The 19,731-nt window shown below is 49.1% G+C and overlaps 6 protein-coding genes across 6 annotated transcripts; 3 read left to right on the top strand and 3 right to left on the bottom strand.

The window, feature by feature from the left end:
* Positions 1–2,773: 2,773 nt before the first annotated feature.
* BO85DRAFT_516505 (thioesterase family protein) lies at positions 2,774–4,283 on the bottom strand. Its single transcript, XM_025664850.1, has 5 exons — positions 3,854–4,283; positions 3,762–3,787; positions 3,674–3,705; positions 3,457–3,626; positions 2,774–3,397 (listed from the first exon to the last, which is right to left on the bottom strand). Exons 1-5 carry the CDS (start codon positions 4,205–4,207, stop codon positions 3,041–3,043), a joined length of 939 nt encoding a protein of 312 aa, XP_025519876.1. The 5' UTR covers positions 4,208–4,283; the 3' UTR covers positions 2,774–3,040.
* Positions 4,284–5,092: 809 nt separating this feature from the next.
* Positions 5,093–5,474, top strand: BO85DRAFT_483965 (electron transfer flavoprotein regulatory factor 1; the record flags this gene model as incomplete). The annotated part of the gene is made up of 3 exons (XM_025663202.1): positions 5,093–5,138; positions 5,242–5,385; positions 5,458–5,474. The coding sequence occupies 3 exons, from the start codon at positions 5,093–5,095 to the stop codon at positions 5,472–5,474; spliced, it is 207 nt and encodes a 68-aa protein (XP_025519875.1).
* A 288-nt stretch (positions 5,475–5,762) lies between these two features.
* BO85DRAFT_445355 (class I SAM-dependent methyltransferase) lies at positions 5,763–7,372 on the bottom strand. Its single transcript, XM_025659244.1, has one exon. The coding sequence runs from the start codon at positions 7,183–7,185 to the stop codon at positions 5,986–5,988; it is 1,200 nt and encodes a 399-aa protein (XP_025519874.1). The 5' UTR covers positions 7,186–7,372; the 3' UTR covers positions 5,763–5,985.
* A 5,281-nt stretch (positions 7,373–12,653) lies between these two features.
* BO85DRAFT_363318 (CCR4-Not complex 3'-5'-exoribonuclease subunit Ccr4) lies at positions 12,654–14,964 on the top strand (the record flags this gene model as incomplete). The annotated part of the gene is made up of 2 exons (XM_025655655.1): positions 12,654–13,716; positions 13,778–14,964. 2 exons carry the CDS (start codon positions 12,654–12,656, stop codon positions 14,962–14,964), a joined length of 2,250 nt encoding a protein of 749 aa, XP_025519873.1.
* A 1,039-nt stretch (positions 14,965–16,003) lies between these two features.
* BO85DRAFT_465796 (tRNA (adenine-N(1)-)-methyltransferase) lies at positions 16,004–17,878 on the bottom strand. The gene is made up of 4 exons (XM_025662085.1): positions 17,592–17,878; positions 17,355–17,501; positions 17,216–17,286; positions 16,004–17,142 (listed from the first exon to the last, which is right to left on the bottom strand). Exons 1-4 carry the CDS (start codon positions 17,695–17,697, stop codon positions 16,159–16,161), a joined length of 1,308 nt encoding a protein of 435 aa, XP_025519872.1. The 5' UTR covers positions 17,698–17,878; the 3' UTR covers positions 16,004–16,158.
* Positions 17,879–17,901: 23 nt separating this feature from the next.
* On the top strand, positions 17,902–19,567 carry BO85DRAFT_445350 (putative Phosphoserine phosphatase). Its single transcript, XM_025659243.1, has 7 exons — positions 17,902–18,158; positions 18,302–18,427; positions 18,482–18,495; positions 18,562–18,638; positions 18,692–18,994; positions 19,051–19,199; positions 19,260–19,567. Exons 2-7 carry the CDS (start codon positions 18,340–18,342, stop codon positions 19,421–19,423), a joined length of 795 nt encoding a protein of 264 aa, XP_025519871.1. The 5' UTR covers positions 17,902–18,158; positions 18,302–18,339; the 3' UTR covers positions 19,424–19,567.
* Positions 19,568–19,731: the final 164 nt, after the last annotated feature.

Below are 19,731 nucleotides of genomic sequence, written 5' to 3'. Positions count from 1 at the left end.
TAAGCCTCCTGTCAACGCAAGGCAACTTACGCTCGTCTTCATCTTTCCCTTGACATGCTCATAAGCAACAAAAGCAAATCTTCACTTGACTTTCCCCAACAGATCAATAGAGAAAACTATTGTCGACCAATCTGCACATGTAGGCTAGCTGTAATATCCCCGTCACCTAGCAACAACCAGACCTTAAGCTTCCCGGTCTAAAGCACTTATGGACTGATGGTTGCTGAACGCCGGCCTCGTAAGCCGGGGGTGGACTACGTGTTCATTCTGACCTTACCCTCCTATTGCAGCCATCATTCATAGGCTCACGGAAATCAGCGCCAGTTAATGTCCGTTTACCCCTCCTTCTCACGCAGTCACCCTACATATCACGTCTTACCCGCTAACCACTGACAAGACCCGGGGTCGTGCTTTATCGGGTAATCCAGGACTTTAGGGCCCAAACTAGACAGGACGATCTGGCGATCCCATCCTTCACGGGATAGCTTTTGGTTGTTCGCGTGGGCATTCCCTGGACAGAGCTGTGAAAACTCACCATGGTCAACACCGTCACCAACTCATTGGCAGCTACCAGGCCGTGGGTAGTCATATGTGCCGTCCATATTGCATAAACCCGGTTGGTTATCTCTCTATCAGCTGGATTGCGTAGAGTTCAAAACGGGCAGACGAAGAAGCCCATATGTCGTCTAGCTCGTGACTTGCAAGTCAAGATAAGCATATCCTGCCCAGCTCTCTAGTCATATGGGGGCCCCGTTGGACTTGTCAGTTGACACTTGCGTGGGAGGTTGTACAGCCGATAAATGATGCTCGTAATGCTTATACGTGCCAAGTCCGAAACAGCACCCTGTAAGGAGATCATTGTCATGCCATTGGTTCCCTGCTTAATGGAGATTAAAAGGACCAAAATTGCAATTCACGAGACCCGAAGAAAAAAGCAAGCTGACACCGACAATCTGGGGGATAGCCCGTCTCCATCGGAATCTTGTCGAAGACTGACGACGACGACATCTTGTGGTAAAGCAGTAAGTGTGAGATTAGATAAGCTTCAATACCCAGCTGTTGCCCAGCTATATATAGGAAATACTGTATCATACCAAACAGCGGTATTTCACCGAAACATCTCCACACTAGCAAAATCATCACTTTTCTCGCTTGATCTGCCCCGTAGGAGCGATTGATACTTTAATTGTCGCTGCTCAGGCAATTTGCCTAGAATCACAGGCTAATTGGAATGTTCGTCATACGCCGGATATCGGGCTGGCTGCAGCTCGATAGGCAAGTATCCTGACATGATTGCCGTTTTCACGGACAGAGATCGACTAGCCTTGGAATCGGATGGATGATCGACCGTTTCTACCCTAAAGTGGACAGACGCGTTGACTAAATTGAAGGGTTTGCCGGTCGAGCCCCGCAAGCCTTGTCAGATGATTACCAGGGATATCCCGTCCATTTGTCGTGTCGTTGTGGCTGTAACACAGGGTATTGGACCCTTGATGCTAGTAGTATTACAGTGCGAGACCAGGTGTACTTACCCTTTTGTCTTTCATAGGTAAACAATTTTGCCTGTGGTGAGCCTCATAACCCAAGACCGGCGTCAAAGCTTGGAAAACCAAGCAATTAACTGGGACACTGGAACTGATACCGATCCGGCAAAGCTTCCGATCAGAGGCACTAGGCGGGAGGGTCTAGAAGAGACTCTGTGGCGCAAATGGAGCGGGTCAAGCCGTGACGAACCAACAAATTGCAATCGGATTCCACGGCAACCATGATCTTGTGTTACTGAGCAAACTATGTGTGAAACTTCTCTAGATGGCTGGTCAAAGTCGCTATCAACTCATCTGCATCCCTGTAGCCTGAGAAGTTAAAGCAGTCAAGCATTATGCCTGAGTATCAGTTCCATAGTAAAGAGAGCTAGGCCAAGCATCACATGGCGGTTGTGGACCTGAGCTTCGGCCTCAAGAGGTAAGTAGTTATCAGCTGCCGACAACCGAGCCGAGTCAACCGGGCTCTTCAATTGACATAGACCGATGTTCAGAACATTGACACTACACCTTAACTGAGAATCTCGAGCTGAATATTTGCAGACGGATGCAGAGCTTTTGTGCAGTCAACGTAAGCTGCGCTGGTGCTTTTCTGATAGTTCTTGGAGGTAGACGTAGGAGGGCCAATGCACGAGGTGAAGAGACTTATGGCCAAACATCTGCCCCATGAAAGAGAACAGCAGCATGTTTAGCTTTGGCGTCAACATCATTTCCTTATAAGTTGCAACTCATGCCTTCGACCAAGCGGATAGTCATGGTGTCGCCGAGCTCCATCGCCTTACGGGGGACATGTAAAACTTAGACATCTCAAAATTGTTGTTGTGTCTCGCCCACTTGTTCTGAGAAATAAGGCACCATCAATCGGTGGTGTAGGATGCTAAAATAATGGCATTTCCTTGAATCGGTTCAGAAACCGATATGAGGCTGGACGACGCAATTGGTTGGGAAATTGTAGCAATCTATGGTCAGCGAACTTATGAAGACAGTAAGAAATTTGACCTGCTCTAGTTGACCTGAAATACTTGCGTTATGTTTCGTCCTTGATTGTTGTAGTCTTCTCCTCGGACAGCCAATGGCCATCGTTGATCTGACTCCACTCCAAAGGATGTCTGAAAGACCTGATGTCATTCTGGGGTGAGATGGGAGGTGATGAAGAGGTCTCAGGTTATGCCAGATTTGAAATCTCAATGCGAGGACGTACAAAGAAGATTAAGTTCAAGATGTGATGATGAGTCTCCTCATGAACGATTATGTCGCCCAAGAAGACTTGAAGTGATGGAATACAGCTAGTATCAATACGCATACTGTATGCCGTGTAGATCGATATATTACCAGTAAGCTTCCATACGTTACCGCACCCCTGTGCTTACAGTACGCGCTTGGTAGCAGAATCTATGCCAGTGCCCTACGCTCGATCCTCCTCATTTACTATGTACATTGTCGATCTTAGATCTGTCGGTCTGCAAAGTTGCCCGAAAGCGGGAATTCAGCCTGCTACATCACTGCTTCGCAGATCCGGTATCCTCGACCGCATCTTCCCGGTCCCAGCTCTCTGTTTCCAATGTGCGGACCCTCGTTTCTATATCAAGGATGCGCTCCTGCCAGTATCTCTTAGCTTTCTCTTGAAGATCCCAGGTGGATTTGAACTGTTCCATGACAAACGGCGGAAGCTCTGCCTTCTTGATTGCCTTGTAGTCATAAATGACCAGGTCCTCGGAAACGCGGGCAGCGGGCCGTTGGCGAGCCTCGGAGACTATCATCGCATGGAGATAGAACCCATGACGAGGTGCATCAGGGGATGTCGGATCGTGAACCAGCTTATGATATACCGTAACTTTATCGGGGTAGGTCATGGGCTGCAAAGAGAGACGAGGTATTAGCGATCAGTCCTATATCTCAGCTGAGAAGACCGTACAAATTTGTAGTCAATCTTGATACTTCGAAGTATGAGTCCGATGCCCTTGGAGCTGACAAGATTCAACCACTCTGTCTTATGGGCCGGGTCTATATGCATGGCAAAGTTGCGGGTATAGTACACGCGCGCCGTCTCTGCATATCGGGGGTATGTGACGTTGTTCACATGTCCTAATCAGACGCTCACGATGTTAGACCCCTTGCTGTAATCCACTGACCCAATGTTGCTTTAGAAAGAAGTATACACACCCTAGACTCACGCATTAGTCGACATCACTTGTTGCTTGAAAGAAGTTCCTAGCTTACCATGCTGTCCTGTTCAATGCAAGCGCCTACATTAGCATCTATGCATCATGCCATATGTAAGCTGCCATGCACCAGGTGAATCTATATCATACCATCTCTCCCCACGCAACGCTCTGTTGGAATAGCCCTCTTCGTGTCTCATCTGTCAAATAGCCTTCGCTGCCAGCGATCAATTCTCGCCAATCCCTTGCAATCTGCTGTAGGATCTCCCCGGCTTCTTGAATCTGCGGGGGCTTTAAGCCGAACATCATGCATCTGCCAATTCTTCGCTTGGTCATGGTCAACCATCGTGGATCGATGGTATGAGGCTTCTTTGGCGTTGTCCCTGGTGTGGAAACGGGGGCATTTCGGAATGCGGTCGAGACAGAGAAGAGTCGGGTGGTAAGTGATGAAGATTGAGCGGCAAATCCAGCCAGGGGTCGCCTTCCGAATCTTTGAAGCGACATTATTATAATATGAGAATAGGTGAAGCTAGTTATTGTCAATTGTCAGAATGTCGTTGTTTCCAGCCGAGGAGCTTCTCTCACTTCGGCTAGTTGTCCGGGCGGTTGGAGCTTCGGCTAGCCCCGCGCATTGTTTCCCTCTCTCCGCAAGCTGACATGGCCGGTGCTTGCTTGTTACCCCTATGCTTGCTTTCTACGATAAGCCCTATGTGAGATCCGATACATGAACAGTGATAGTCTGTATACAATGCTTAGCACTTACGATATACAGGCGTTATTAACTACTATTACGCTACTACTAATAGCTGCTCCAGCTTCGGGCCCTGGATGGATTGAGGCTAGTAAGTAGAATATATACATCTGAATGTCAACAAGATGATCGCTCAGCAACCTATGTGTTCACAATTGGATAGATATGTTTCAGTAAATCATGCATCTTCCTTATTGATCAGCATAAATAGCCAGTGCAGTTGATTTAGATCCTTACACCAGACACTGCGCAAATCTAACGTCATAATCCTATAACAATTCAAGACACCCGGACATATCTCCACCCATTACAACCATCAGATACTAATAAGCACCACGGTTTCGAAAGATACTTTGTCACTTCAACGCTCTTTAGAATTATCTAAAGAAAGCCATTCATCCAATCCTATAATCATAATTTACCAGCCTATACAACAGCTAGTATAATAAGTGCTTACTGGACGGTTACCCCTCCGAGGCACCAAGTAAGGATTCCGCCCGTGCGACGTCACCGGTAGTTGTGTTCCGGCTAACTTCTTCCTAGAGCTGAGGGACAAACAACTTCTTCCTCCTCCACATTCCCACCTCCTTCGGAGAGTCCTGGCCCCCCTATTCCATTGACTGGCAACACCATCCAATATGACGAATCCGGAACTTCGCGCGCAGGTCATACATATATACAAGGGTATGTGCATCACCCCGACTTCACGCATGCTATCATCTTCCAGTCATTTCTTCTCAATATTGAGTGTCTCGCAGCCAGCAAGCTGACTCCACGCCATCGATAGAGCTGCTCTTCCTTGGTCGCAATTATCCCCTAGGCTACGAATATTATCGGAACAGGTTACATAAAGCGTTTTCCAGCCAAGCGCATCTGGATAATGAGGAACAGATCCGAAAAGGTATTGCTAGGGCGGAATTTGTCAAGAAGGGTACGTTTGACAAATCTTCCTATTGTTTGCCAGGGTATTGAAACCGAGCTGATAATTGGTTCTATTCTACAGAAATCGAAGCATTGTGAGTTACCGTGTGCCCCTCCCTTACCGGAATCACATCGGCGCCAGACTGCCTGCAATTCCTTATCTACAAACGGTGAAGCATGTGAAACTCGAAGGCCCAGGCCCGCAAGGCTTGATACTAGTTCATCTATGTTTAATTCTGCCTATCAACCATGTCCATCCGAATACTCATCGTCTCATAATTATCGAGATAAATCAGGCTCGACAATGTCAGCACCAATGCTGACCAAAAGCGCCCAGGTACTATCTGAAGCGATATCGCACCTTGAAACAGCGCTATGAAAATTAAATGATCCCGGCCGTTCAAAATACCATGGAGCCTTAATAACACGTTCTCAAGAATATTACACCAAGGAATATATATATGCGAAAACTGAAAGGAGAAAAAGTGGGGTATCACCAATATGAGAGAGACCAATGGTCACGACGCTTTCCGTGTCTTTTTTTTTTTTCTTTCCCGCGTTCGCCAGATTACCGGCAATTGAGCTTGTATCCTCTTCACTGACAGACGGTTCATTTCTTTCGTCCCCACCAAGCGCTTACTTCCAAGCACTCCCCATTCGCGAGGCTTCCCTTCTGGAACAGATCGGCAATCATGGCAGCCCACCACCTGTCCCATTCATCTCTGGTCTTACCGCTAGCTTCCATGAGGATATGCTCCATGCCCTCAATCATCTGAACTACGGTCAAAAGGGCCGTGCGCCGGATGGACAATTGATCTGCGGTCAACTGTCTGCGTGACGCGCCGACCGGATCCTTCCCATGACCTTCACGTTCCCACCGTAGTTCGCCTAGCGGGATAGCGATGCGGCGACTATCAACGTTCTCTAGTACATCGACTTCTGAGTTGAAAGACAAGCCAATTGTCGCACACGGCAAGGCTGTCAATTTGCGTCGGTCAAAGGCCTTTTCGACCCAAGAGTTATAGTCCTGGAGAAACTTGTTCTGAACTCGTGTGAATGGGGTTGCGGAAGAAAAGGTGTAAGTCGCGGTCGCATCGGCCGTCTCTTGTTCCCTTGACGCCAATTTGCGAGCGGGTGCGGGATTGGGAAGCAAGGACCGAAAGACCCAGTCAGAGTCCCAGATTTCCAGAATTCCGCCAGATTTGAGCACCCTCAGTGGCTCGCTTAACCCGGACGCTTGCAGCGCCGGACTAGCTGGACACATTCCTGCGTCCTTAATGAAGACAAAGTCGAAATAGTCGTCGGGGAAAGGCAGGCGGGGCTTCCGAAGGTCGTGCCTTCGAAATTGCCAATGAACACCTTTCTTGCGCAGATCGGGGGCGACGGAGACGATGTCGATACCGTGGAAAGACACGTTGCGGTGGCCGCGTCGAGTGAAATATTCATGGCTCATACTGGACCAGAGGCCTGAACCACATGCGATTTCCAGAACCCGCTTTGGGGGACGGTCGGCGAGGTGGGGGTTGCAGAATGGACCCCCGAACACGCGCATGAGCATGAGCGAGCGCAGGGTCTGACGATGGATTTCCTGAAGATCGCAGGGGAGAGGGTAGTTATTTTCGGGGTCTCTAAGATATGTGCGATCGCCCTGGCGGATCAGGGGAAAGTTGGAGTAGTCATTGAGGGAGGTTAAAGAAGAGGTAGATGTCGCAGCGAGGGTTGGGCCGGTCGAACTGGTAGTCGAATGGAGATCGGAGCCTGAAGTTGCGGCAGGCGCAAAAGTCGCAGGCCCGTTTGACATCATATCCATTTTGGCAGCGAAGATTGGGTTGTCATCGATCTGGTACAGCTAGCAACAACGATTTGCATGCTTGCATACGACAATGGCGACGCAGATCGATCACGGACGGGGCAGAGACGCGATTAATATGGACATGGTAATGTAATGGGGAAGGGAATGAGCGTGGGAGGCGAAGTGAAACAAACGCTAGTCGGAGGGGGCGGGGAGGAGGAGGAGGAGGGAAGCGAAAGTGAGGCAGTCCGGATACAGTTCCAGGCGGCCTCGACCCATGGGAAGCGAGAACGGGGAGAAGAAGAGGAGGAGGAGGAAGAGGAAGAAGAGGAGGAATGAGGAATAATAATGAGGAGAGAGAGGGAGAGGACGATGGAGGGGGGGCAAAAACCACATCGTGACCGAAAACGAAATCGCCCCGGCTCGATTAAATGAACCCCCCTTAGGGCCACTCCACTATGACTGCGACTGCCTTTACTACTTTCTGCCACTAATCTTCTGGCGGGATTCCGGACGGCGACCTCCCCGAACTGAGCGATTTCATATCCTCGTTTTGGGTGGATTCGCTCCGTAGATACTATACATAACTTAATCTGTCACTTTTATTTACTTTTCTGGTTTGATTTTTCACTAGTCAAAGTCGGCGCCTGGTAAAAAAAAGGTATCTGCCGAAAGGCTCCGGACGATGGAGCTGAACGAATGCGCCCGCTTGGTGGTGGCGGAAAAGCTCCCACAACCACTACAAGTATGCTCCTCCTCAAACCAAACACAAATACTAACCAACCCGCCCGCATAAGCCCTGCTGATCTGATACCAATGACGGTTGTTTTCTCCTGCAGCTGCATCCAAGATCAACAGCCCGAGCTACGGGTTATTGGTTCGATTATTTGCGTTCACTGTTCCGCCCGGTGCCATCTGATCTCTCTTATGCAGAATCAGAATCCGTACATGCGCAGAGGCTACCGGGTGAAGGTGAGCTGAATCCGTATTCCAGATCCGTTTCGACTGGTCTTGGCTATCTGTGAACCGCCCAAAACTGGGCCCCTTGTCTGGAACTGAATAAGTTCAATGGTCCAAACACAAGAATCAAGGTTACAGCGGAGGAAATGCCATCCGTGGTTCTTGTTGTTAAACCGAAATCTGGCCGACTGAGCTGCTAACGAATTAGAAGGACTGATAACGATAGCCGGAGTAATGATGAAACTGGGCACGTCCACTGCGAAGTACCCTGCTTCATCCCTTACCCAAGTTCACGGGTCACCCACTCAAGTTCTGACGCCCGAATCCACAGGCCAGCCCACATAGAGCCCTGCCCGGACATGCCGACATCCCACGGAACTGGAAGAACCGCGGCAGATGCTGCTGACTTGCTGAGCTTCCTAAATGGGTCACCTCAAGTCTCCTGATGACACAAGGCAGAAAAATTGCCTTTCTGACGGAATCCGTCCGTTAGACTAAGGGGCGGAGAAGGAAGCAGTTGTTGATCAAGAAAAGTCAAATCAGATATTAACATATCGAATTATTAACCAAAAAGAAATAGTTATACCTTTTTCTTTTTTTCCCCCCTTAGGGAGACGGAAAGATTCGAAGACCCCGTCTAGCCTAGTCTCAGGCTTTCTTTTAGGCTATTAGCGACTGACTCCTTGACATCATGATTGTTTTGGCGTTAGCGACTTGATAATTATAACAATATTAACGAACAAATATGGGTAGCCGTGTGGGACTGAAGAATCCTAGCAGTGATTTGTAGTAACGATGGCGCTGCCGACGCGACCACTCACTCGTTGATTTTCCATCCTGACCAACCCTAACTACTCTAATCCGATGGATCTCGGAAGAAGAATACAAACGGGTAAAGTGCATCGTAACAGATTTGTTAACGAAGGCCAGATCCTGTTCCATCCTACCAGGATCAATTCCCCCGACCAAGCAAGTATCTGTTGGCTGGGATAATCCTTTCTCTTTCCACCTGACAGACATTTGAAGGGGGATAATTTACATACATGAACCACCAACCAGAACCCCAAGGACAGATAACTATTTACTAACCACTACTAGTACTGTACTTACTGCTTGGTTACAATGGAGAAAACAAATAATAATCCAATTGTTGTTGGTTGGATTTTGGCCCACGGCGGCCGCAATGCTCCGCCGCCCACCACCCAGGATGATTATGCATGCCGGGGCCACTTTTCAACCTGAAAAGACACGTGCTTGCACGGGTCACTTGTTGCCCTGTCAGGAATTTGCTCTTTTTACCACTATCCATTATTCTCACTAAGTAATTGACTAGTTAGGCATTCTTTCCGAGCTCAGGTCTGTCTGGGCTTTTCGGTAGTCCTTCTGGTGGTTTTCTTATTTCTAGGCGCCAATCTCTTCTCCTCCACCTCCCCCCCTTTTCTTTCCCCTTTTGTCGATGACTGTTACAGGTTTCTTTCCAAGTCGTTGTGGTGACGCTGTCAGCTTATGGATTGTCATATTTTGCAACTACTAAGGTATCAGATTTTGTAACATCGGTTCTTATTCCGCCAGTCGGAGGGTTCTGATAATGAGCTGGTTTGGAATGCTGGTGGGGGTGGAAACTAATCTGCCTACAAGCTGTCAGCATCAAATGATGTGATTAGGTCTCTTGAAGTCTATTCCCCGCTGCCTTCTGTTTGAAGATGCTTCAGTATTTGTACAGACTGTTGTACCACCGCCGGAAAACCTAATGTGTAACAGTTTCATCCTCGTGCATGCATGCTGTTTCACGTACTGCACTTACACTTTGAACATAGTTTACCTGCCGACTCGGTTATGTTACAATCACAATCACCCTACTTACCCTAACTACATACGTAGTTTTACCCCTTTGATCCCTTTGTAAGCAAATCAGTTCTACTGATCAACTATGTCATCCAGACATACCATTGACTGCTACTCTTGTGAAACCCTCACATGATCCCATAACGAAGGGTGACGATATGAGGTTAGCTAGAATAGCAGTGCAACTACACTAGATAAACTTGAACACGATTTTACTATTTAGTATACTAGGCTAAACGAGACTACTACATATGTATCTCAAATCAGTGCCATACCCTCCGCGGATACTATACTAGTCACCATGATCTCCCGAGCTTATGTTGATCGCAAGCCAAGCTGCTTTGCTTTGAGCAAACTTAGTAGAAGAATCATGGAGTACTGAGTGAAAATGTAAAGTTTAGTCCTTGGCATACGGAGGCCAAGCAATGATGAATGGATTCATTGATTAATCATTTCGAGATCTTACTACAAAGTAACTAACTAGTTAACGATCGATTTTACTTATATTTGATCAAGCAATAAATACCTAATTGAGTGAGACTGGGTAATATTAGACTATTACAGAGATCGATCTACTGCGCCGGAGCGTCTCTACCATCAGTTATTACCCTCGCGGGCTTTACAAGTCGAAATTCGGAAACAACTGAAACATTGCAAGGGATAAGTATTTCCTCAACTGTCGCAAATAGATGCCATAGGCATTCATTGACCTCGGAGAACGAGTCCGGCGTGCAGGTATGTGGCAGGTGTATGTGTGTGTGGCTGGCATGTTTCTATGCATTCCTGCTGCACCTGGGGTTCCAGCAAGGGAGAAGGTTTTGTTTGCTAACGGTTACTGCTTGTCATTAATTTTTGACAGACAGGGCCTGCTGCATAACAGTCGAAGCTGGTGGCAGCTTGAATGCGGTATATTATTTTTTTGAGTTCACTCCTGGAAATCCTGCTTTGTCCCCAGAAAGGGGGTTTGCTGTGGCCTTGATGACTGGCTACTACATATGGGGTACAAAATGTACAAGTGGCAATTGGTGTATGAATTTAACTTCCAGTGACACATATCTACCCGTTTTTCGACGATGAGCGTTTATTGGCAGAAATTAGGCAACATTTGGATTTTTAGGTAGTCTAAATGAATTAATGCTCAGAGCACATCCTGGAAATGCTGAGACACTGCTTGGCTGGGGGCTTTATACGAGGATCATTACCCACCAAGACACCTTAAGTATTCCACGACCTCGTATTTTTCACGTGAGACACATGCATTTGGCATCATTTTGGGTTGCAAGGGGATGGGTGCTCGTCTACCAGGGGTTTCGGTTTTACAAAGAACTGAGAAGAACGCTTCAGACCGTTCTGGAAACATGGGCCCCTTTTGCACTCACCCAACAATCAGCTGAAATGTGTCCCGAGTTAGTTGGGACCTTGCTCGATTAGTTAGATAGTGCCAAGTGGTCAGTGACCGAAAGCAATAAAGGGGTGCTATATAGCATAATAGTAACATATAGCCCTCCTAAATATTTCTTGCATTGCCTATCGGAAGCAACCGAGCGAGTGAGCCACTGTGGTGTCAGTGCAAGGAATGTGTGGTCTTGATATGGGCTCCGTCATAGGGTCACGGGAGCGTGTTGGCACAGGCGATATGGCCAGTTTAATATAGATAAGATAGTGAGGCAAGTTCCTTCATGGCCTGTGGAAGTCATTGTAGGATGATATGGTAGTGACAATTGAGATTTTGAAGAAAAATGTAGACGCTGTCTTAGTCGGAATGCTTCATGCAAAAAGTAAGATGTAGCATATCTTCGATACTTCTGAATGCGTGTGGGCTGTTGACTGCTGAGGGACCTCCTTACTTGTGCAGTGACCCCCGCGGATCGCCTAGTCCCCTCAATAATTGGGAATATGGGGCCGTGAAGGACCGATGCTGAGATCTCGTCCGGTTGCCGTTCTCCTGGGGGAGGTTAATAGGGTAGCAATGCTCACTTGGTGAGCCAAGGATAGATAACCTGTAGAAACGTCGGATATTGACTTCAAGGCATCCTCTGCTCGCTAGGGAGATATCCTTGTTCAGGGAAGAAGACCCAAGTCTGGAGGTGTGCTTGTCAAGGCTGGTCTTGGCTTTGCCATTGGCGGCGAATCACGCCCGCCGGATGTGACATCACGTGACACCGGCGACCTCCCGCCTTCGATGCAAACCACTTCGCAGCGTCAAGGCGACTGTGTCTCATCCCAACAAGCTGCCGGCGCCTTTGCTACGTCTTCAGACCTATTTTCAAGTGCGCATTGTTCAATCTCCTCCTGCGAGTTTGACTCTGAGAGTCCAACCTGACCTTGTTCCCAGGATTCTCAACAGACTTTCGTCGTCCGTCCTCTTGTGTCTCGGTCGCCCGACGCCCGCCGTATCGTTCAACCCTCGATCGCTTTCCCGATCTCGACCTCCCCAGGACTGCATCTCGAAACCGTGTGCAACCAGCATTGGCGAAATTGCTGCGGTTGTGATTCCAGCCTATCCTTAGATTGGGGTGGTTCCGCTTCAGGACCCCATGTTGAAGAGAAGGAGAGAACGCATCCGATCCCCGACTCCTCTCTCTCCTGCCACCGCCGCCTCCCCGAACCCAACCCTGCCAGCCTCAACCTACCCTAGGAACATTCAACCGATCGACCTACGGTCTCGTCTGCCACGTTAAATGGCAGATGGTACCTACAGGTTCCAGCAGCCTGGGGCCGGGCAGTTCTTCTTCCAAACACAAACGCAACAGCACTCTCACCAACGTCATCTCGTACGCAACGGGACCAACTCCCCCACTGGAAGACTAAAATTTAGTCACGACACTCCTTCTCCCTCACGTTCACCTCCGATCAACCAAGCTGCTGCCTTGAATCCATTTACGATGTATACACAAACCCACCAAGGGCAGCATGTCATGATGAATGGCGGCCAGGCCCACCAGCGATTTGGCATGCAGATCCCCAAGTTCCAATCGCAGAGCCATCACCCCCACCCCGCACAGCAGGCCCATCACCATGCCCATCACAACCAAGCTTCTCATAGCATCAATCACCAGCACAACTTCTCCAGTGGGGCATTGGCTGCCGCCACTCCGCACTTCACTCCCGGCCCCCTCCAGAATGGCGCTCATGTTAACGTGGACGAAGATATTGACGAGACCATGAACGAACATTGGCAGCAGCAACTTCAGTTGGCTGCGGAGTCACGGCAGGCAAGCTCCCCGCATTATTACGCCCGCACCGTCGCACAGCAAACCAAGGGTATCCAGATTGCGCCCAGTCACCCTGAGCAACAAGAGAATGGGAGCGGCGATCGCAATGGCCTGGTGAAGTCCAAGCCTGCTCCTCGGCAAGGCTGGCATGCTCTTGATTTCGGCGGGCAGGGTCTCCGCGCGCTTGCGACATCTTTGTTCCACTATACTTTTCTCGAGAAATTGTACCTCAATCACAACAAGTTGAAGACGCTCCCTCCGGCGATTGGCCAACTGCGGAAGCTCACCCACTTGGATCTGTCGAGCAATGATATTTCGGAGCTCCCCGAAGAGATCGGTATGCTCACAAGCTTGAAGCAGCTCCTCCTGTTTGATAACAACATTCGCACGCTTCCGTTCGAGATGGGTTATCTCTATAGATTAGAGATGTTGGGAATTGAAGGGAACCCTCTGAATGATATTTTGAAGTCTCAGATCATCAAGGAAGGAACAAAGGCCCTAGTCCGGTATCTGAGGGAAGAAATGCCAGGTTTGTGCTCACGACTCAAAGCTCTCACCATGCACCTCATACTAACTTTATTTCCAAAAAGTGCATCTTCCTCCCCCGGATAGAGATTGGATCATCCTGGATGAGACCGCTAGCTCCTCCAACACTTCCATCGAGAAGATTACCGTCCTTTCCCACAACGCCCTCTGCGACTCTTCCGCAACCCCGAGTCACTTCGGTTATACCCCGTCCCGTGTTCTTTCTTGGGAATTCAGACGTGAGCTCATCCTGAGCGAGCTGAGGTCACACGACTCGGACATTATCTGTCTGCAGGAAATCGATCAAGGCAGTTACAATGGATTTTTCCGGGAGCAGCTGGCTTATAACGATTACAAGGGTGTATACTGGCCTAGAGGTAGAGCTATGGGTATGCAAGAGGAGGAAGCGAAGTCGGTCGATGGCTGTGCCACCTTCTTCAAGGGAAGCAAGTTCATCCTTCTCGATAAGCAGATGATCAACTTCGGCCAAACAGCAGTGCGGCGACCGGATGCCAAGGGCCAAGATGACATCTACAACAGACTCTGGCAGAAGGATCACATTGCGGTAGTCATCTTCCTGGAGAACCGGCTGACAGGCTCCCGCTTCATCGTCGTGAACGCGCATCTCTACTGGGATCCTGCTTTCAAGGACGTGAAATTGATTCAGACCGCCATTTTGATGGAGGAGATCACTAAGCTCTCCGAGAAGTACGCGAAATTCCCACCGTGTACCGACAAGACTGCATTCCGCTTCTCGGAAGCAGAAGGTGAATCGGATACTCCTCCCCCTGAGCCTGCGCCGTCTGTGGAGTATTCCAGTGGTGATCAGATTCCGCTATTCATGTGCGGTGATTTCAACTCGGCGCCTGGGTCGGCAGCGTACAACTTGGTCGCACACGGCCGGCTCACCGAGTCCCATCCGGACCTGGAGAAGAGGCTCTACGGCAACCTGAGTCGGGTCGGTATGACGCACCCGTTCAAGTTGAAGTCGGCGTACAACTCGATTGGCGAGCTGAGCTTCACGAACTATACTCCGGACTTCAAGGATATTCTTGATTATATTTGGTATACGTCCAACACACTTCATGTCTCGGCGTTACTTGGGGAGGTGGACAAGGAGTATCTGCAGAAGGTGCCCGGGTTCCCCAATTTTCATTTTCCAAGTGATCATGTCGCATTATTTGCGGAGTTTACAGTTAAAGGGAAAAAGGGAAAGGTTGTGGAAGCGGATTTTGGGCCGCAACGGAATTGAAGGGACGGTGCATGTTGAATCTTACGAGACTGGTGTTTGTGTAGCCGGTTCATCTTGTTATCTCGGAATCTTTGGGGGCCTTTCGCGTGTCTGTGGTGTTAACTCTTTTTACTCTTTTTCTTCCTTCTTACGCTATCATGCTCTTGTTGCATTTTGTTTCTTTTCTTTTCTTCTTTTCTTCCTTCCATTCTTGTGAGTTTACTTCCTGCTTACTGCTGTCGCCCAGCGGACTCTCGTTCAAATGGAACTCTGCGTATCCATGCATCATCTTTGGAAAGTAGTCAGTCACAATCGGCGCAGCAGCTTTGCTTTATCTCACGCAACACACACTCACACTCTCTCACGCTCTCTTATCTACTACGTCGTTCCTCCTCCCAGCTTTGGTATGTGTTAGGATCTGATTATGCCTTTTCTTCTTCTTAACGACGATACTTTTTCTCTTCGCTTTCCAATATGCTTTCTCTCCACCTGTTGTAGATTGAATCTCACGAACGGATTCTCTCTCTCTCCTTTCTTAACCTTTCTTCATCTCATCTCAATGTTTTGCACTTAGGCGGGCGAATCGGTCTCATCTGTACCTCTTCTCTCTGTGTGTGTGGTGTATGTATGTGCTCGTTGTATCCTTAGGCGACTACTACTTCTACTACTGGTTGGTCGGCGGTCTTCTTCTACGTACGTGCCTGTTGGTTTGGGCTTCGTTGGTTTGGGAATCGCTTGACGTCTATTGCTGAGCTTGTTGTTTGTTCGTTGATCTTTTCTTTTTTTCTCGATGTAGAAAGAGAGAGAGTGGGTGGTTGGTTTGACTTAAGCTGTTGTTTTAGTATGGGGAATCGAGAATGGGTGGTAGTGCGTTTGCTATTAGTATATTTGAATAAGCCTCTTCTTATTTATTTCGTTATTTTTCTCTTTGTTTCTCTTACTGTTGGGGGGTTTCTCTATCTATTTATCTAGGTTTTAGATTGTAGTTCGGTGAATGCATGTGTGTATGCTCTTTTGAATAATGGAGTGTGGTGTGTCTGATATCATCGTATTCGAGGATGGTCATAGGACAGTAATTGAATTTTGAGTAATAGTACATGAGGTAGTTCTTTCTTCTATGGTATGCATGTTATGGTACAAATGGGTATCCAAGAATACTGCAGGTAGGTAGGCATATAAAACGGGAAATCGTATGCAAGCTCAGCTCAGCTCAGCTTAGCTCCTCCGCGCATCCTCCTCTATCTTTCTCCAGATTCCAACAAAGCCACCGCCCACAATCCGCGCGCCAACCTTTGGCCGGCATACTAGCACACTGTCTTCCTCCTTGGGCGTCTTCTCTTCAGCAACATCTGCAGACTCAGTCTCCACGGCACCCGTCTCGACGGACTCCTCTGAACCGGAACCCTCCTCGGTGGAGGAAGCCACCGACACATTATCCCGGGACTTCTTCACCGCGTGCCGGATATCCCAGAGCCGACCACTGCTGATTCCGTTTCCGAGCTCGACAACCTTGTCCTGGACGAAAGGTAGTCTCTGTCGACGAATGAGCTCCACACAGTCGCCGATCTGCGTCACGCTCGGCATGAAAACAGCTAAGATGCCGTCCCGCTTCAGGATCGAGGCGACGTGGGGAATCCGTAGATGCGCGGAGGGCATATCCAGGATTGCGTAGGAGAGGAACGGCTCAACTTCATCTTTCTTGAGCGAGGAAAGGAGGCCTATCGGTGCGCGTTGTCTCTTCTGCTCTGCGATCCAGTCCTCTACGTGCCCGGCGTAGAAATCCACATTGCCTGCGTAGATGCCGCGACGGAAACTCCGGACGATACCTTCGGCGTGGACGGAGGATTTGGGCGTCACGTCGACGCTGTGGATGATTGCTTTGCGTTGGGAGCGCCAGGCGTCCCAGTTCTCCTGGTCAGGGTCCACGGTCGTTTCTGAAGCGCCATCTGCGGGCGGCTGTAACTTGCGGGTCGAGACCTCGCCGGGTTTGGTGGGTAGGTATGTGACTTGCGAGCTTGGGGGGAGGGGTGGAGGAGTAAAGTTGGCGCCTTGGATGGCGCGCGCTAGGTGTAGGGTCAGGGAGCCGTGGCCGGTGCCGGATTCGAGGATTTCAAGGGGCGGTGTGTCTGATCCTTCGGCTGGGGGTGCGATGTGGATGTCGAGGAGGGAAACGATGAGGTTGGCGTCTGCTGAATAGATCTAATGGCATGCGTTAATGAGGAGTTGGGGGTGGTCGTGGTATTCGTTGACGATGGTGTAGTTAGATTCGTACCGGCGTGACTAGACGGGGGGTCATGGCAACATATTCTTCGAGCGTAGGGAGGGAGAGTCGGTATTCAGGGCCTGTATTCAATGGAGATTATTAGAATGCGCCCGGCTAGGTAAATATTGGAATGAGGAAGATAACTGACCTTTCCGCGCCTGCACCAGATCCCGTACCCTCCGGCCGATGATGTTGTCGTGCTCCAATTGTCCGCGACGAGTGTCGGATTTATGACCCTTCCGCAAGGGTTTGCTTAGGAGCGGCGACTTGCCATGGACCACAACTCTATCTCCCTCTAAGTGGTGGATTTAATCTGTTAGTGTGGGATGGCGCGCAAACTGTGAACGAGCGAACGGCGTTCAGTCGAATAATAGGTGTGACATACCTTGAAAGACGGAGAAATTGGTGTCGATTGAGCGGGCATAGCGAGGGACCGGAGTGGAAGATGTTAAGCCTAGGGCTCGACGCAATGATTGCAGTAGACGAGCCATGGCGTGGGATGACTCGGAGAGAGTAATGCCCTCAATTCAAGTGTCCGAGAAAGTATCGGCGCCGAAAAGATCGAGCATCAAAAATTCGGGACTTTGATTTGGAGACTCGCCGGGAAGATACTCGGTTCGGCTAGACCCAGAATAGTCAGAAAATTAGCATTAGACAAGGGAAATAAGACGGGCTCCACCGAAAAGAGGACAATTCCAGCTTTTAGTGTCGCGCTGGAAATTATGGGGAACTCCGCATGGGTCCATCGTTGGTGGTGATTGTCCCTCCTTTGCACTTGATCGAGTCTAGTCTCTCTGCTTTCTCACCGCGGGGTTCTTCTTTCTCTTCTCTCTTTGTTTCTCTCTACTTGAAATCGCTCCATCTCTCTCTCTCTCATAAGTTCACATCTTTCTCCTTCTTGTTACCGGATATCCGACCGGTTTATCTCCATCCTCTGCCGTCCTTGATTTAGGTTTGTTTCCCCTGTTCCATTTCTCAGAACAGAGTTATTGCCGTCGTATATTTTTGAGCATCACCCAAACATGCGCAACAGATCGCGCCCTTTAATCAGTTCCTATATCTCAACCGACAGTGAGACTAACACCGATACTGCAGAACTATCGCCGCGAAGTCAAAGCGACCAGGCCTTCATCATGACTGTTACCGCGCTACCGTACATGAAAACGAACCCCAAGCTCATATTCTTCACCGATTTTGATGGAACGATCACCCTCGAAGACAGTAGGTACAGACGAAGTTCGCACAGCAAGCCCACAAGCTAAGTACTCTATGCAGGCAATGATGCTATGGTATCTACCCTTTACAACCTACAAGTACACCACTAAACCTGCATGTCACTGACACTTGGTCACAAGATCGATAATCTTGGCTACGGGCGCGCAAAGCGCCGTCAAGGCAATGAAGCCGTCCTTGAGGGCACCATGAGCTTCCGGTATGTGAGTACAGACAGCTTATGTAGACGCCCTGCTAACCTCTATTGCGAAGTGACGCTTTTCGCGACATGCTGGACAGCATCAAAACCCCCTACAACGAGTGCATCGAGTACCTCAAGAAGAACATGAAGCTGGATCCCTACTTCGTGGAATTCTACAAATGGTCCAAGGAGAACAACGTCCCGATCGTGGTGTTGTCTTCCGGCATGATCCCAGTCATCAGCGCCCTCTTCGAGACGCTTTTGGGCGGCGAACCGGACGATCACCTCTACATCGTTGCCAACCAGGTCGAGAGCCGTGATGGCAAGGACATCAACTCCGAGGGTGGCTGGCAGATCAAGTACCATGACGATAGGTAAGAGAATCTTCTTGGAACCGGTCGCTGGGCCAGAACTGACGTCATACTGCTAGCCACTTCGGCCACGACAAGTCGCTGGAAATCAAGCCCTATGCCGCACTGCCGGACGGTGTGCGCCCGACCTTGTTGTACGCAGGAGATGGCGTGTCCGATTTGTCAGCCGCTGCAGAGACTGATCTTCTGTTTGCCAAAAAGGGCAAGGGTGCGTTTACCAAGATCTGACATTGAGGTTTGCATTATGTAGTTACTGACTCTTTTTCAGATTTGGTGACATTCTGCGAGCGCGAGAAGATCCCGTTCACGCTATTTGAGAGCTGGGAGTCGATTCTCGCTACCACCAAGGACATCCTGGGTGGAAAGGTTTCCGTGAAGGAGGTTGCTCAAGATGGACTGACTGCGGTCCACGAGGGAGCCAACAAGAACTGATGCGGTGCAGCTAAGATAAGATATCATCTCTTCATGCTGTTAGATATAGATCGCTTGAGTATATACGCACCAGGGACATAGTATTAGTTTAGATATCATGATGATTAGATGGATTAGTTAATAGAAGTGATGATTTGCATATCAGTACGCGTTATTTGTAATTTGCACGGAGTTGTGTAGGGTTCTAGGAGGCTATATCTGAATTGGTTAGTCACTGATAATCCCACCCTGATCAGCAACTATACTAATATATGACTGACTCTTTTCATTTGAATAAATTGGCTTTGAGCTGAATATACTTTATATTG

Source organism: Aspergillus piperis (assembly GCF_003184755.1).
Source record: "Aspergillus piperis CBS 112811 unplaced genomic scaffold BO85scaffold_2, whole genome shotgun sequence".
Classification (NCBI taxonomy): domain Eukaryota; kingdom Fungi; phylum Ascomycota; class Eurotiomycetes; order Eurotiales; family Aspergillaceae; genus Aspergillus; species Aspergillus piperis.
The sequence above is the reverse complement of the archived record's forward strand: the minus strand, read 5'-3'. Positions and strand labels throughout refer to the sequence as shown.

Excerpts from the sequence above, each read along its gene's own strand:
- BO85DRAFT_445350 (XM_025659243.1), top strand. The coding sequence starts at position 18,340 with ATGACTGTTACCGCGCTACCGTACATGAAAACGAACCCCAAGCTCATA. Across the intron at positions 18,639-18,691 it reads GAGGGCACCATGAGCTTCCG|TGACGCTTTTCGCGACATGC; the intron begins GTATGTGAGTAC and ends TCTATTGCGAAG. Across the intron at positions 18,995-19,050 it reads ATCAAGTACCATGACGATAG|CCACTTCGGCCACGACAAGT; the intron begins GTAAGAGAATCT and ends TCATACTGCTAG.
- BO85DRAFT_445355 (XM_025659244.1), bottom strand. The coding sequence starts at position 7,185 with ATGGATATGATGTCAAACGGGCCTGCGACTTTTGCGCCTGCCGCAACT.
- BO85DRAFT_465796 (XM_025662085.1), bottom strand. The coding sequence starts at position 17,697 with ATGGCTCGTCTACTGCAATCATTGCGTCGAGCCCTAGGCTTAACATCT. Across the intron at positions 17,287-17,354 it reads TCTGGTGCAGGCGCGGAAAG|GCCCTGAATACCGACTCTCC; the intron begins GTCAGTTATCTT and ends CATTGAATACAG. Across the intron at positions 17,143-17,215 it reads CCCCCCGTCTAGTCACGCCG|ATCTATTCAGCAGACGCCAA; the intron begins GTACGAATCTAA and ends GCATGCCATTAG.
- BO85DRAFT_516505 (XM_025664850.1), bottom strand. The coding sequence starts at position 4,207 with ATGTCGCTTCAAAGATTCGGAAGGCGACCCCTGGCTGGATTTGCCGCT. Across the intron at positions 3,706-3,761 it reads GCATTGAACAGGACAGCATG|GGTGTGTATACTTCTTTCTA; the intron begins GTAAGCTAGGAA and ends GCGTGAGTCTAG. Across the intron at positions 3,627-3,673 it reads TCTTTCTAAAGCAACATTGG|GACATGTGAACAACGTCACA; the intron begins GTCAGTGGATTA and ends GCGTCTGATTAG.